Source organism: Citrus sinensis, chromosome 2, assembly GCF_022201045.2.
Source record: "Citrus sinensis cultivar Valencia sweet orange chromosome 2, DVS_A1.0, whole genome shotgun sequence".
NCBI classification, from domain to species: domain Eukaryota; kingdom Viridiplantae; phylum Streptophyta; class Magnoliopsida; order Sapindales; family Rutaceae; genus Citrus; species Citrus sinensis.
In genome coordinates, this window is record NC_068557.1 from 19144452 (window position 1) to 19160898 (window position 16447).

The window sequence follows — 16447 nt, forward strand, 5'->3', positions numbered from 1 at the left end:
ATAGAGTCAAAGAAATTTTAAAAGATTAAAAGTTAATTTTAATGTTTAGTAAATTTTTTTGAAAATCACACTTGATAAAATCACCCTATCTTATTTTATTAGGAAATAAAATTATTAAATTTATAGAAATTATTATTATTACCAAATACTGGTTATATTGAGATAAAAATATAAAAAAATTAAATTAATAAAATAAAAATATTTTATTTTAATTATCAATTATTGATACACCATAAAGAATATTACATACACATTTATAAATTTATAAATAAATTTTATTTAATATTATATTTATCTTTTAATCATTTGTACTCTTACAACAGTTCAATAGAAAGATTTATTAAATACACAAAATTACTTTTAAGAATTACTAATACTTTTATTAAGAAATTTTATTAAACATTTATTTTTACAGCACAGATAATTGTAATTATTTTAAAAATTACAATATTGTCAAAATAGGGAGGGTGACGGACCAACAATTCTTTGAAATTTTTTTTTTCACACAACTATATTTACAAATGTTAATTCTGTCATTTCCTGTTTGAAAAATGCAAGAAAGCATTGACATTTGACCTTTTTTTTAATAATAAGGCATCGACATTTGACTACATCAATTTTCTTTCTATTTTAATTTTCCATCCCTTAAATATTTTACTTTTTACTGCCGCAGTAAAACTAACTAAATTACAAAATTGCCGCGAAGACAACGTTTCACTGCGAGGACAAAAGGGGGGCGTTAAGTAAAAGCACTTTCCCGCCGCCCAGTCGTCGATACTAAAAGATCACACACGCGCAATACATGTACGTATGGTTTGCATAATTTTCGCGCACACTCGCTCCAAACACGTCCTTTTGACTGAGTGAGTAGCAGGTGGGAGTGGAACCGCGCGCGAAGGCGAAGCCATCACTTGAAATCCCCAAAAATCAAAAACCCTAACACCCCCTCTCTCAGTCTCCCCAGCACCAATGGAGCTCCGCTCTCGTAAAACCATCGGTCAATCCTCCGGTAGCGGTAATGGTGACATTTTAAACTCTTGATTTATTATTTTTTTGCATTACATTGAAATGAGGGGACTTAAAAGGAATTTTGATTGCTTAAGCCGCGTTTTTCGATTCTTGGAGCGCAAGATTCGGTTGTGTTATTTCTTTTATTTTTTATTTTTATTTGTTTTCTTATTCTTGTTTCTTGAGAGAGAATAAGCGCCGCATTGTGGATTTTTTTTTTTGTCGCACAAGAAATTCTAATTAAAAAAAAAAGAATGCAATGTGTGTCATCATTTAAAGTTTTTGTTGCTACAATATTTGTTCATGATGGTGTTATCTAATCATGAAGCAGGCGATGCACAAGGCAAGCAAGGTAACTCTGGTGAAGGGGACAGTAAGGGAAAAGGTATTATTGATCTTTCTGATGTTTCTGATGATGAAATTTATGTGCCGTCGTCGGATTCTGATAGTTTCCATTCAGATGATGAATGTAAGTTGTTCTGCTATTTTTACTATTAATTGCTTTCCTTTTGATAGTAATTGTTATATCAGTTTATAAAAATGGAATGCTTATTAAATTCCTTCTTCTTGTAAAGGATAGAGATATGTGGCCTAAGGCATTATAGTTAATTCAAGTTGTGGATTTGTATTAAGACCTTTTCTGAAATGTTAATGTAGGCAAAATATATGGAGACAGACATATTTTGAAATTAGGTCTTAGTCTGGAGACTAATAATCTTACCAGCAGTTCTGTAACTGGTGAATTTTCCATTGATTTGAATGCTGAGCCTGCAGCAGAAAGGGAGGAGGTAGGACCATCAAACCTAGTCTATTGTCGGGAACAGCCAGCTCAGGCAAAAGGGAAAAAAAATGAGTCAAATAAGAAGAAGAAAACTCGTGGAAAGAAAAGACAGAGGACAGGTTCATCATTGTTGTGGGAAATTTGGGAAGAAGAGCATGAGAGATGGATTGACATGCATGAAAAAGATGATGTTGATTTGGATCAGCAGAATGCTTTTATGACTGAGACTGCTGAAGATCCACCAGATTTGATCACACCTTTGTTAAGGTACCAAAAGGAATGGTTGGCTTGGGCTTTAAAACAGGAAGAATCTGCAATCAGAGGCGGAATCCTTGCAGATGAGATGGGAATGGGAAAGACCATTCAAGCAATTGCTCTCGTACTTGCCAAAAGGGAAATTCGTGGGACAATCGGTGAACTTGATGCATCCTCAAGTTCATCAACAGGTTTGCTGGGAATCAAAGCTACCCTAGTAATTTGTCCTGTGGCTGCTGTGACTCAGTGGGTATCTGAGATCAATCGGTTTACTTCAGTAGGAAGCACCAAAGTACTGATTTATCATGGGTTGAACAGAGAGAGAAGTACTAAGCAGTTCTCAGAATTTGATTTTGTTATAACAACGTACAGCATTATTGAGGCTGACTACAGGAAACATGTGATGCCACCCAAGCAGAAGTGCCAATATTGTGGGAAGTCCTTTTATCAGAAGAAGCTTGTAGTTCATCTGAAATATTTTTGTGGGCCTTCTGCTGTAAGGACTGAGAAACAGTCTAAACAAGAGAAGAAAAAGATGAAAAGCAGTGTTTATGAGGGTTACCCAGGGAAGAAAAATGGGAAGAAATCATCAGTTGGAGGTGTACAGAAACCATCCGGAGGAAAATCACCTTTGCATTCTTTGAAGTGGGAGCGGATCATTTTGGATGAGGTGAGTTTGGACGAGCCTTCGTCTCATTTGAACTTGCTGAAATTTGATTCACTGTTGCTTATAGTTAATGCTAGAACAACAAATTATTTAAAAGTGCAGAAGTGTAACTTCATTTTCGTGTTTGAATTCATTACTTTTTATGTTCTCTTTTCACATTCTTGTGTCAACCGATGTTACCCCATTGATCTTTTTACTAATATTTGTTGTTTATTCATCCCAAACTTAGGCACATTTCATAAAAGATAGACGCAGCAATACTGCAAAAGCAGTTCTTGCTTTGGAGTCTTCGTACAAGTGGGCTTTAAGTGGCACTCCTCTTCAGAACCGCGTTGGGGAACTCTACTCCCTGGTAACTTCACTCAATACCAAATTTTTTTATTGTAATGTACCAACTTCTCAGTCTTATAGTGTGTACCATTGCACAGGTGCGCTTTCTACAAATAACTCCATACTCGTATTACTTTTGTAAGGACTGTGACTGCAAGGTTCTTGATTATAGGTATGGTTTCAGTTTGAAAATTGTTAATTTGTTTTTAGGTTTCTTATGGGTGTATTGTAGACTAATCTACAATCCCAAAGATGGTTGGTGAATAAAATCTGTGAATATGATGTGGAATTGTCAATTGCCCATTCTTGTTGTGCTCCTTTTCTGCCAAGGAAGTTTGGAGGATTTGATAAAAGTTTTTTGCCATTAGAGTTCTAAATTTATCATCAACCTTATGTCCTTATGATCCAATAAAATCTTTAACATGAATATCTTCTTTTTTTTTTCATTTTGTCTTTATTATGGCATCCAGGTTCAAATTTCCCTGAACTGTTATGTATTGGCTGAGAAGGAAGGTTGTGTATTGGCTGACAAGGAAGCATACTACACTAACTACAATTCTTTCTTTGTATTTGGTTGTTGTACGAGTCTCAATTGACTCATTGTTTACTTTTGTTTTTTTTTTTGGAAACGGATTCTTTTTTACTTAATTGTTCTAGCTCCATTCCTTATTCTGTTCCTTCCTCTCCCGAGTTTGTGAATGTTAGAAAGGGGATTTGTATTTTAGTGGCTGTTAAATAGGTTACCTGGATCATATCAATTTGTCACTGGAACTTAAATTTATATAACTATTTTCCTCCTGGTTGTTGCCTCTTGACATTCCTATCTTTTTATGTTTTATTACTTTTCTGATAGCAAATTTTTAACACTTTTTTTTTTATTATATGTAATTTACATTTTTTTGAATGAATTTACAGTTCAGCAGAATGCCCAAACTGCCCTCATAATTCCGTTAGGCATTTTTGTTGGTGGAATAGAGTAAGTTTGTAATTTCTTCCTCATCCTTTGATTCTCTATTACGAGGTGCTTTTGTTGTCAGAGTAAGTTACGTGGAAATATCTTTTAACTTAAATCATGTTCAGTATGTTGCTACTCCGATACAAACACATGGAAATTCTTATGGTGGAAGAAGAGCCATGATATTGTTAAAGCACAAAGTTCTGAGAAGCGTAATTCTAAGACGCACTAAAAAGGGCAGGGCTGCTGATCTTGCCCTTCCTCCGAGAATTGTAAGTTCTCCTGCAAAGATTAAGAGATATCAGTTCTGTTAGCAGTTACATAGTTCCTGACAACCTATCTGTCCCAAATGACCCTTACTACAGGTTTCTCTAAGGCGTGATAGCCTGGATATTAGAGAAGCAGATTATTACGAGTCATTGTATAGTGAAAGTCAAGCACAATTTAATACGTATGCTACTATTTACCTTGACTATCTCTGTTTTTTCTTCACACTTGATGTTGTTGTTTAACAATTAGCAACCTTTTGTGCCTCCAAATAAAATTGTAAATTTTTGAGATTTTTTATCAATTATTGTTTCCTTAGATATTGTTTTTCCAATTCCACATGATTGAATGGTTGTACATTTGCGCTTATTTCCTTTGCAGTTATGTCCAAGCAGGAACTGTAATGAATAACTATGCTCATATATTTGACCTTCTCACACGGTTGCGGCAGGTGAATGATTATTTAATGGTTGACAGTAGAGTCATGGAATTAGATACCACGATATCTGTTATAGATTGCCTTAGAATAATTTGTCATGGTTGAATGGAGAATGTGTAAAACATTTTTGATTGATTAGGAATCTTACCAAGTTTATTTTAAGCCGTTGTTAGTAGTCTTTGGAATAAGTCCAAAGAAAAATGACAAATTACTAATAAAACATGTAATTTTCATGCTTCAATTACTTGTAGACACATCATGAGCCTAAGAGGGTGGCTAGTTTAATGTTGCTTAGCCCTTCATATATTAAATCTTTAGAATGGTATTTTTTTTTAATCAAATTTTTTGAAAGTAAATTCCTCAATCTTGAATTTGTAACCTTATGATTGCGACTAATTTTTCTTATAACATCTTTAAACTTCTGTTTCCAGGGTCTAGTTGTTGCTTTGGTACAGTTAAGCTTTTGAGAAGCTTGACTCACCATTTTTTCTAGGTTAGAGTCATGTTGGTGTCTTCCCCACTTTTTTGTGCCCGGGTACCTGTATTTTTGTCATTGAGGGGGATTTTTTTTAAAATTAACAAAAAGACCCTAAAACAGTATTTTATTGTTGTATACATTATTTTTAGATGGTTTTCATTCATTCATTCATTTATTTATTTATTTAATTGCAGGCAGTTGATCATCCGTACCTTGTGGTATATTCTAAAACTGCTTCTTTAAGAGGTGAAACAGAGGCAGATGCTGAGCATGTTCAACAAGTATGTGGTCTATGCAATGATTTGGCTGATGATCCTGTGGTGAGTTATCAGTTCTCCTTATATCTTTGTTCTAACTTTGGGCTTTTTGTCTGCTCAGTACATATCTTTTTTACCTTTTCTCTTTTGGAATTACTGTGGACCAGAAAAGGTTCTCACTAGCATCCATTTGTAATACGTCTCTCATAGAAAATTAACAAAGTGGAATACTTTTAATAAGTTGTCAAAGTGAGATGTGTTATTTTATCCTTGATAGTTGATAAGGTGAAAAATACCTAGAGTTGAGAAGTCACCCATAATGTCTTAGCACGTGACATGTACAATAACTATATAGGTCCATCTCCATGCTGGTGTTTATTACCACAGTGATTTTATAATAATAATTGTACGTGTAACTTTCAATTCTAAATGAGAAAACCCACTCATTATGTCCTTGCTTGTTAGGATCCCTTGATTTTGTTTCTGTAAAACCAAGCCATCCTGGGCCCACCCCTAAGTAGAATCTTCTAATTTTTTGTCTTGTTATTACAGGTTACCAATTGTGGACATGCCTTTTGTAAAGCTTGTTTGTTTGATTCATCTGCTTCAAAGTTCGTAGCCAAGTGCCCAACATGTTCAATTCCACTTACTGTTGACTTTACTGCCAATGAGGGTGCTGGAAATCGGACTAGTAAAACAACCATTAAGGGGTTTAAATCCTCAAGTATTCTAAACAGGATACAACTTGATGAATTTCAGTCAAGCACAAAAATAGAGGCTCTGGTATGGTTTTTTCCTTTTCCTTGTTAGTCAATATAATTGCATTAGTAGAAGTTTTTTTTTTTTTGGTGGGGGGGGGGGGGGGGGGGGTGGGGGAAGGGAGTGCGGCGAAGGAGTGCACACACTTGTTCACAATTATCCATCTATTTTCATTTTGTTTCTGAGTGGGTTTCCTTGGTTGTAGAGGGAAGAAATCAGATTCATGGTTGAAAGAGATGGCTCAGCGAAAGGAATTGTTTTCAGCCAGTTCACATCATTCTTGGATCTCATAAATTACTCCCTTCATAAGGTAACAAAAGCTCTGCATCTTAGTTTATTTTTTGCATGTCAAATAGAAACACTATGCTAATGAGTTGAAACCTTTTGCAGTCTGGTGTAAACTGTGTTCAGTTAGTGGGAAGTATGTCCATTCCTGCAAGAGATGCTGCTATCAACAGATTTACCGAAGACCCTCATTGCAAGATTTTCCTCATGAGCTTGAAAGCTGGAGGTGTTGCACTCAATCTTACGGTTGCATCACATGTAAGCAAAGTTCTCTTATTTTTTATTTGTTTACTGTGAATGAAAATCATAGGTAATAATCCATGTCTGAATTGTTAAAGGGTCCAACTCATGGTTGCCTAGTTTGCATGACAAATCCTGTTAAATGCAGAACCCTGGAACCTCCATGTATGTCTGTTGAAATGGGTTTTTGCGTCAGTGGAATCTCGTCCACTATGTATATAAATTGACATGGGCGTATGTTGGCTGAATTTGCAGAAATCTTTCAAGGAATAGACCTTCGTATTTCTTTTATATTACCCTATTGTTTCTTAATTTTGCTCTACAAATCCCTCAATTTTTTAATAAATCTAATTAAACTTTCAATAATAGGCAGATTTCTTTTGTTGAATTGCATTAAAATTTCTTGGGATCTTGTTTTGTGTCGGGAATCAACTTACTCCCATTCTGTGTATTGTTATCAATAACAAATTTATTTTTTCTTCTGTTTAGGTATTTTTGATGGATCCTTGGTGGAACCCAGCTGTGGAGCAGCAAGCACAAGATAGAATCCATCGCATAGGGCAGTATAAGCCAATCAGGTGGGTGCTTTGTGTTCTGCATTGCCGTGACTCCATTAAAACCCAAGTCACAGGACTTCTTTCTTTGAGGGCACTGACAGTGTCTTCTGCATTTGTAGGATTGTGAGATTTCTCATTGAGAACACAATTGAGGAAAGGATTTTGAAACTGCAAGAGAAGAAGAAACTAGTATTTGAAGGGTAAGCCTGGGTTATCTGCCACTTCTGTTGGTGTGCCAAATATACAGTGTGAGCTATTCTGAACGGTTGACCTTTAACTTTTTTTTTTCTCCCTATTGTTGTTACCTTCATAGGACTGTAGGCGGCAGTGCAGATGCTTTCGGGAAATTGACAGAGGCGGACATGAGATTTCTTTTTGTCACTTGACCAGAACAATTCCTATTATGTAGTGAGTTCTAATATCGATTTTGCTTATTCGGACTTCCGAAACTGTACAGATCATGAGATACTGGTAAACCGTAAAAAGTAAGAATTTTGAACAATGATGACAACCTAAGAATTTTGATTGTTCTGTCAAAACAATCAGGAATTGGGTGACAATGTTGACTGCATTAGCCATTAAGATTTTGAAGCAGAAACCGTGCGAACTTTTTATTAGCCGTTTGGCTGCCTACTTGAAGGCGGTATCCATTACAAATAAAGGAATGAAGCATGACGCATTTTGCACTCTGAATTTTAACAAAACACAAAACACCCAGAGCATTTTTATGAAGATCAGTATTCTTCTCCGGTAGCTCCGGAAAATTTAGATATCTCTACAAAATTTTAGATTTATTCCGGCCAAAAACGTACTTAAGAAACGAATTACACAATCTGAGTGTGCCAGGTAAATCGAGGAATTGACAAAGGCTTCATATGTCAAGGAGCAGCCTGCGAGGGTCCTCCACAATATCTTTGATCCGGCGCAAGAAAAATACAGCCTCTCTTCCATCGATCAGCCGATGATCATATGTAAGTGCAATATACATCATTGGCCTTGGGACGACGTTGCCTCCAACAACCATTGGACGGTTCACGATTGAGTGCATGCCCAATATTGCAGACTGCCCAAGAAAAATTGATAATGAGATTATTGTATGGAAAAATTGATAATGAGATTATCATATGTTCGCTAGATCACATTGAAGACAATGCTATTGGACTGCTCTTTTCTTCTTCAAGAAAAAGAAATAACCGTTTTTAGCTTCAAGAGAATAAATTAGGAAGTCAATCGGATAAGACATAAGACACAGTTGGACAGAGCCATACCTGTGGAGGATTAATAATTGGTGTACTCAAAAGGCTTCCATAGACACCACCATTAGATATTGTGAATGTGCCTCCAGCCATTTCATCAATTGAAATAGAACCATCATTTGCCTTTTTAGCAAGAGTGCTGATCTCCTTCTCTATCTCAGCAAAGTTCATTCTCTCACTGTTGCGGATGACCGGAACAACAAGACCCTTGGATAAGAAATTTGATTTAGTTAAGTTCTAATATATAACTGGTATGCCGTAGAGTGCTAATTGATCTAGCTAAGTAATATGGAAGAGACATTAATATAGGTACTCATGTCACCAGGTTGAAGGACAAGCCCTGTCATTTACTACTGTGTCCTTGATGCCTTCACATTAATTTCAACAAAATTACAAAGCACCTATTGATTACAGAATCATAACATTTTACTGATGCCTAGACAGGGTAACAAGAAAGTGGTTCACAAGTTTGACAATCTAGAAGAGTTGAATCCATAAGATCAGCTCCACCCCTCTCATGGTCAGAGGAGATGCCCATTGGTCAAGGAGCCCATCGGAAACCTTTTCTGGTTAATTTGGGCAAAACCATCAGAGAGATGGTTTGGTAATCCAGTTTGTGGGATCTTAAAACTAACGGGTATGACAAATTCTCAGCAAGAACAACCGAATAATTCAGTTTAGCCTCACTACAAAGCAAAAGGTACTCTTGGGTACGGAATGGTGGTGCAAGAGATGAAGAGTTCAGTTTTCCAAGGTCAAGATATCCAGTAATCCGAAACCCAGTCTATGCATGCAATCCATTATAATAAAATGCCACCAATGCAACATAGTTTCTGTTACAATAAATAGCCAACACATTTTTTTTTTTTTATCTTCTAAAACATACTAAACTGTCTTGCATCCCACATGCTAATTCAGTCATAGATCTAAAATTTGACAGACGGATTCTCCACAGTTGTGAAGATGGCAGTTCAACAATAATAGCAGTTCATGCTGACAGTCCATCCAAGCTATTTGTAACAATCATTTAAGATTAAACACTTATTCCTACTAATTCAGAAATAAAGAAGCCATCAGTTTCAATATTTCAAAAGTTAATCTCCACCATTGATCTGTGCAAACTTATTGTCTTAACCATTAAATGAATTATTACATACCTTTTTAGTGCCAACAGCAAAGCTGATATCAATGTAGTCTCTATATATGATGTCGTCCCCATCAATGACAGCATTAACAACTGGCTGATGCTGGAGTGCACTAACAGCAGCCTAAACCAACCCACCCCACCACAGCCAAAAAATTAAATTAAAAAGAAAATGCAATTTTAGAATTAATTAAAGCATAAATGGACTGCACAGTACAAAATCATCACACAGCGAAAATTATCAAGCATGCAAAAACACTTCATACATTAAGCCGTACATACTTTGACAAATCCCGACATTAGTCCCAATTTCACACCATGTTTTTCAAGAAAAGCATCCTTATAATCTGAGCGGAGCTTCATCAAGTTAGTCCTGCATAATAGAGCATAGTAATTATGGAAGCAAGAGAGCTTGTCTAATGTTGTTTCAAGAACTAAAACAGAAATACAAGGGGATTAGCTTGAAAGCCAAAAGAAGTCATTCATTAACACAATTCATTTCAAAATATAGGCATTCCTTTGATGGAGTTGCAAAAGGGTCTGATCACAAAATACCAAGAACTATTATTGCATATAATACAAGCCAAAGCCTAGACATGGACTAAAAAGTGAATGATTACATCATTCATCATTTTTGTCATAAGAAAGACATCCTTTTATGGACATAGGAAGATGTCAGTAACTTAGTGTCATGATTATTACATCCACAGCAAAGACATACCTAAGAGCATCACCAAAAAACTCTTCTAATTTTACTCTTCAAATGCTTATTTGCTAACTTATGTGGCAAATAGAAGACCGAAAAAATAAACCCTCTCCCAAAACACTCTTCAAATAAAAATAAGCTTATATTATTTTAATCAAAATCTTTTTTTTTACCAAAATAATAGCAATAATAGCAATTATAGCACTTCTCTAACTCTAACAATGATGACATAAAAAATAACAAAATACTAAATTAAAGGCTCCAAAAGACTCTCCAAATAAGATTCTTCAACTGAGATAGTATTCCTCAAACTTCACATTGAAGAGAGAGAAAGACAATCTCATTTCAAGAATCTCATTTAAAGAGTCATTTAGAACATTTATTGCTGATTTGGCTCTTCAAATTAGTAAAATCTTATTTGAAGGGCAATTTTGGTGATGCTCTAAAATGAACAGGAAATCAGGAAAATGACTTACATATCAACCTCATTAAATGTGGTAAGCAACGCAAATGTATTCTGAGAATCTTTCAAGCGAGTAGCGACCCTTTTCCTAAGTCTTGTCATAGGGACCTACAAACAAGAAAACAATAAGATGCTTTTGAGCATCCTAACCAAGAAGGAGATGTACTGTGAAATCAGTAATTATATTATACTATCTTGCATAAATCTGAAACTTGCCCGTCTCTCTCTGTCCTTGGGAGGAAGCTGGGGTTCTGAAGCCATGGGTTTTGAAGGTGAAGTAGGTTTTTTGGCTGTAGGAGGTGGTTCAGAGGGTGTTTTATCTTTTACAGCAGGGGCAGCTTCCGACTCAGGAGTTTGCTTCTCAACACTTGGCTTTTCTTCAGCAGGTGGAGGCTGAGCAGCAGCTTTCTCTGCTGGAGCAGCTTGAGCAACACCTTCACCTGATTTTGAAATAACAGCAATCTTTGCACCTGGTTCCACAGTTTCACCTTCCTTGGCTATAAGCTACTACCAGTTACATTAAAAATTGTTACAACCATTCAAACTAACAGAATTCAGTCCATTTTCAGAAAGTAAGAAGTAAAGCTAGTCATTTAAATATTGTTTCATTATTGAAATATTACCTTTTGGATAACACCGGCTTGAGGACTAGCCACATCAATTGTCACCTAGCAGCAAAATAATAAAATCAGTCTTATTAACAATACCTTCTGCTAAAAAAGCCAACTTCTACAATGATTAAACTTTTCAAGGCTTAGACTCCAAAGAAATACCTTATCGGTTTCAATTTGAGCAATGGGCTCATCAATTTCAACTCTATCTCCAGGTTCTGCTCATCACATTCAACAAAGAAAAGTTTTAGAAAAGCATCACTTCACCATATATGTGCGAATGTGAGCAAATATTCCCACAAACTGCACACGGAAAAGACATCAGAGAAGGGTATCTATAAATTACATACGCTTCAAAAACTTCGCCAATGTTCCATCAGTAATGGATTCACCCATGAAGGGAACAACAGCATCAACCAGGTCTCCTGCAATCCATGATAAATTAAAATTACAACATTCAAAATTATAAATGAACGACGCCATCCAATAAGCATGTAAGGAATTAATACTAACCACTATCTGAAGAAAACAATCTACTTCTCGATCCAATAAAAGATCCTTTCTGTATCAGCTCAATTACTTCGCTGCAAAGAAAAGAACAAAAAAAATATATGAGTTTAGAAAATAGAATTGAAAAAAAAAAAACAGACGAACTGTAAATACTTTAGAAGTAATGAACAGTCACATGTTTTCAACCACCAATTTTATCATTTCTTACAACACAAAAATTTTCTAAATACAAATCATTAGAACACTGACTTAGAATTCGCAGTTCTAAGGCTCTTTTTGGCATTGTTGTATTATGGCTTTTGAGTCACGGCTGCAGCAATATTGAAGCTTTGGGTATGAAACAAAAGTTGATAGTTGTTTGGTAATATAATTTTTAAATAATGATTTTGACATAATTACTAAAAATAATGTAAGTTTTTTATCAAACAACTGCAAGGTAAAATGATCTCAACTTCTGGACAACAATTGCAAGTATTTATCAAACACTTCAAATTTTGTGGATAGCAATATCAAACGGAGCCTAAGTCTGTAGATTCTCAAGCACTAACCATAAAAAGTATTTAGGCAAATTGAGAAACAAATCGTGCTGGCTCACTCACCTTCTTGGCGTCGAACAAACATAATTCCCTACAAATAAATAAAAATTGAAAAAAAAATCAAAAGGTATAATTACAAACACACCTTTGCATTTATGGTTCTGTTGAAAACAAAAAACAACCAAAAAAAAACAAAAACAAAACAAAACAAAACCTGACAAAATGTGATAGCTAGAACGCTGAACACGCTGAAAACCTCTGCAAGTGAGTATAGCCTGTACAGATTTATGCAGATAAAACTTGAAAAATCATTCAAAACGAAGATATGATTCTAAATTGAATAAGGAAATCACAACGAAAAATGTTTCAATTCTTATTACCTCCTTTTGCGCAGTCGCGTGACATCTTGGCCCAATCTTTGACACTGATTGTCCAATCACTTGAGCCTGTAAAAATCAAACGAATTATACAAAATATAACTGCAAATCAAGTAGCTCAGCTCATGATTAATCAAACAAAAAAAAATTAAAAAAGGAAAATTAAAATAATATAATACCGAAGTGATTTTGCGGCGAACAATTCCCCAAATCATTTCCGAAAAAACTATGTGCTTTATTTATTTTTCTTTTTAGATGTGAATGAATAAAAATGAATCTGAGATCAAATTTTACAAGACTCAGAGAGAGAGACGACTTGCGATGTACAGAACTTTCTCGTCAGACCGTTGAACGTGCTGCTTTTTTTTTCTTTTAATTTCTGAATTTTCAAATTGACGTGGATTCCAATTGGTGCAGTTATTTGATGACACGTGTTGGTGAATAGATTTAACACGTGATGTAGGTGCCAGCTGATATCCGACGTGGCATATTTTAATGTATATTTGTTGACCTAAGGGTCCTAAAGGAGGACTGCGTAAGTGAATTGAGCTACTCAATGGTAAAGTAGAAATTTTGAAGCCGACAGTGAGTCCTTTCGTCAATTATGTTATTTTGTTAATAGTAAAATGCCGTTAAAATTTTTACTTTTCTATTATTGCTAAATTACTGATTTTTAAAATCTTTCTTTTTTTAACATAAAAAATCTCTTTATTTTATATTGAAATTATTCTTTAAAACATATGGATGCCGATTTTACAGTAGAACCTACGTTCTGAAAATTAAAGAACATAAAGTTCAAGTCCTATCGTCAACGAAAAAAAAAATTATGGCAAAATTTTAGTTGCTCTCTTGATTTATCATTGATTATATACTTCTCTAAAAAAAAAGGGGGGGGGGGGTTGTCTATCACATCCCTAATTAGCCAATTACTCAATGGCTTAGTGGATGCATTTGAGACTCAATATCTTTGTTTGGGTACATCTCTAATATCTTTATTATATAATCTCATTTATTTTTAAAAAAATTGATTGAGTAATTTTAAAATAATTTTGTAGTAAATCATTCAAAATAAAATTTAAAAAAATAAAATATAAAAAATTTAATTTCAAATTTACCCACCAATATCTTTCAAATAAAATAAAAATAAAAATCACATACTAAGTATCTGATTAATTAAATATTAATTTAATTTTAGATAAAATATTGTGTGTGATAAACTAAAACTCAAAAAACACCTTCCATCCTTCAATTCCTGAATGCCGATTATTCACAGGAGCAACCAACACGGTGACTACACGTTGGTTGGCAGTTGTAGAGAGTCTATTCACCAAACGTCAGCTTTAGCAACGCGGCAACATTAAAGGGAAATGAATTTAATAATCTCACATTCTAGAAAATGAATCCCTACTGCACCCGCATGATGATCCCACGCGGCCCATACCCCACCCGTTAAAATCGAGCACCACCATCACGCTTCCTCTAACACCCTTCGATCTCAAGAGCCGAGGCTAAACTGAACAAGCAAAGAAAAGCAAAGATGATACAGCTGCTCTACACAGTAATCTTCTCCCAGATGGCGTTGATAATGACGCTGTTGTTCAAGACGCCGTTGAGGAAGCTGGTGATAATGAGTCTGGATCGGGTCAAGCGAGGGCGGGGCCCAGTGGTTGTCAAAACGGTGGGCGGGACTTTGTTCATTGTGCTCATGTCCAGCGTTTACAGCATCCTCAAGATCCAGCAACGCACCCTCGAGACCGGCGCCCTTAATCCCACCGACCAAATCCTTATGTCTAAGCACATGCTTGAAGCCTCTCTCATGGGTAATCTTCTGATTTCAGCCAAGTATTGCATGAGTGATTGATGACTGATCTGAGGCCTGTGTGTTAGCTTTGTCTTGTTTGGATCCTGAATGATGATTTTTTACTAATACAGAAGATTTTCTGTTTTACTGTTGTGTTATGAGTGAGTATTTAGCTTTCAATTAATGAACCACACAATGCCTGACTGCCCTTGTGATATTGTCAATCAACATTCAACATGGATTTCGTCGACCGTCCATGTTTGCTGGGAAAGCAGATCACAGTATATTGATTGAAGGGAGATTTTAATGCCAAGTACATATGCTTAATGGTTTCCACTTAAGTTACCCTGCTTAGGTTTCTGCTTTTCAGCCTAAGTAATTTCTTATGATTCGGTTCTTTTTCTCTAATTTGAGTTTCTAAACATTTGTGAGACGACTGTGTTGCAACAGACTCTCTGACAGTGAACCTTTACTTATTTATACTGAAGAATCAACTGTCTATTTTCAGTTAACCAAGAAAAGGAACTTTGTAAGTTATGTTATTTATGGTATCATCCTTTGTAATTTTGGTTTTCTAGTATTTTTGACCGCATTAGCATGCGTGTCAGCTGGGTGGGTGTGTGTGTGTGACATTTTAGTCTAACCGGAACCAAGGAAATAAGACTTGCAATTACTTTAGTCAACTTAATCACTTCTCATTTGGAGTAGGGATATTTATTGATTTTATCTTTTGGCAATGCTTTCATTTATTCCTGCTTTTTTCTTTTTGGCGGAATGTGTAACAAGAATACTGGGGTTATTTGCATCATTCACTATATACATATGCTCGTGTTTCTTCATCTGGTTATTAGTGTCGCCATTCTCATTTTGTTGTATTTGACGTCATTATAATTTGATACCTGCAGGATTCTTGTTATTCCTCTCATTAATGATGGATAGACTACACCATTACATAAGAGAACTTCGATTGCTCAGGAAGGCCATGGAAGCTGCAAAGAAGCAAACCAGAAGTTTTGAGGATGGGAAGAATGATAATGTAGATGAGCGTAAAGGCTTGGGAGATGATATTGCTACATTGAAGACAAAGATTAAGAAGTTGGAATCTGAATGTGAGATGAAAGATAAGGAGGCCAATGCTGCAAAAGCTGAAGCAGAGGCACTGAAAAAACAATCTGAAGGATTCCTTCTAGAGTATGATCGGTTGCTAGCAGATAATCAACACCTCCGGAACCAGTTGGAGTCAATTGACCATTCAGACAGCAAGAAGGATATGTGAGTAACATATGACAAAGATGTGAACAAGTGTTTTCTTTTTCTGCGTGAAAGTGATAGTTCAGTCAATTGGAGTAAAGCGTCGATGTTGGTTACAAGAGTTTCACATCGATGTATAAAAATCTGTGTTTTTCTTTTTTCCCATGATGCCATGTATTGAGTAAGCTGTTAGTTAGAGAATGTAGAGGATGCTTGAAGCAATCAATATGTTAACCAAAAACTTGTCTACCCTTTTGATCAGGCTCTTGCTCCCTTGCTGTCTCTCATTCTATTTCTCCGTTTCGATTGTGTTTCCTAATTGTTTGTCACAGCGTTGTTGTCATTTTGTCAAGCAGAAAGCTGAGCGTCCCCTCTCAAAAAGAGAAAGAAAAGAAAAGAGAAAAAAGGGCTCAGCGTGCATCCTGTGGCACGTACTATCCATGTCAGATTCATTAGATACATAAAAACGCAAATAAATTAGAGATGGCAACATGAATTAGATTCATTGAGCAAG

The 16447-nt window shown here is 35.5% G+C and overlaps 3 protein-coding genes across 7 annotated transcripts; 2 read left to right on the top strand and 1 right to left on the bottom strand.

The window, feature by feature from the left end:
- The first annotated feature begins 793 nt into the window (after positions 1-793).
- Positions 794-7860, top strand: LOC102630106 (DNA repair protein RAD16). Of its 4 annotated transcripts, none has more exons than XM_052434595.1 (16): positions 794-1021; positions 1340-1477; positions 1783-2714; positions 2941-3063; positions 3140-3213; positions 3957-4017; positions 4122-4268; positions 4362-4447; positions 4645-4714; positions 5375-5500; positions 5990-6220; positions 6402-6506; positions 6587-6739; positions 7211-7299; positions 7398-7478; positions 7592-7860. In XM_052434595.1, the coding sequence occupies exons 1-16, from the start codon at positions 970-972 to the stop codon at positions 7662-7664; spliced, it is 2541 nt and encodes an 846-aa protein (XP_052290555.1). In that variant the 5' UTR covers positions 794-969; the 3' UTR covers positions 7665-7860. The 4 variants fall into 4 exon arrangements, with proteins under 4 accessions (XP_052290555.1, XP_006469668.1, XP_052290556.1 ...); XM_006469605.4 differs by having other exon boundaries at positions 795-1021; positions 1666-2714; XM_006469606.4 differs by having other exon boundaries at positions 796-1015; positions 1666-2714.
- A 2-nt stretch (positions 7861-7862) lies between these two features.
- LOC102630813 (dihydrolipoyllysine-residue succinyltransferase component of 2-oxoglutarate dehydrogenase complex 1, mitochondrial-like) lies at positions 7863-13240 on the bottom strand. Of its 2 annotated transcripts, XM_006469608.4 has the most exons (14): positions 13061-13240; positions 12885-12950; positions 12719-12779; positions 12568-12595; positions 11972-12042; positions 11809-11883; positions 11621-11676; positions 11471-11515; positions 11064-11351; positions 10861-10955; positions 9961-10051; positions 9692-9802; positions 8547-8741; positions 7863-8341 (listed from the first exon to the last, which is right to left on the bottom strand). In XM_006469608.4, exons 1-14 carry the CDS (start codon positions 13094-13096, stop codon positions 8150-8152), a joined length of 1410 nt encoding a protein of 469 aa, XP_006469671.1. In that variant the 5' UTR covers positions 13097-13240; the 3' UTR covers positions 7863-8149. The 2 variants fall into 2 exon arrangements, with proteins under 2 accessions (XP_006469671.1, XP_006469672.1); XM_006469609.4 differs by lacking the exons at positions 12885-12950; positions 13061-13240 and having other exon boundaries at positions 12517-12595; positions 12719-12766.
- Positions 13241-14272: 1032 nt separating this feature from the next.
- Positions 14273-16182, top strand: LOC102629814 (uncharacterized). The gene is made up of 2 exons (XM_006469604.4): positions 14273-14701; positions 15588-16182. Exons 1-2 carry the CDS (start codon positions 14419-14421, stop codon positions 15956-15958), a joined length of 654 nt encoding a protein of 217 aa, XP_006469667.1. The 5' UTR covers positions 14273-14418; the 3' UTR covers positions 15959-16182.
- The last annotated feature ends 265 nt before the right edge of the window (positions 16183-16447 follow it).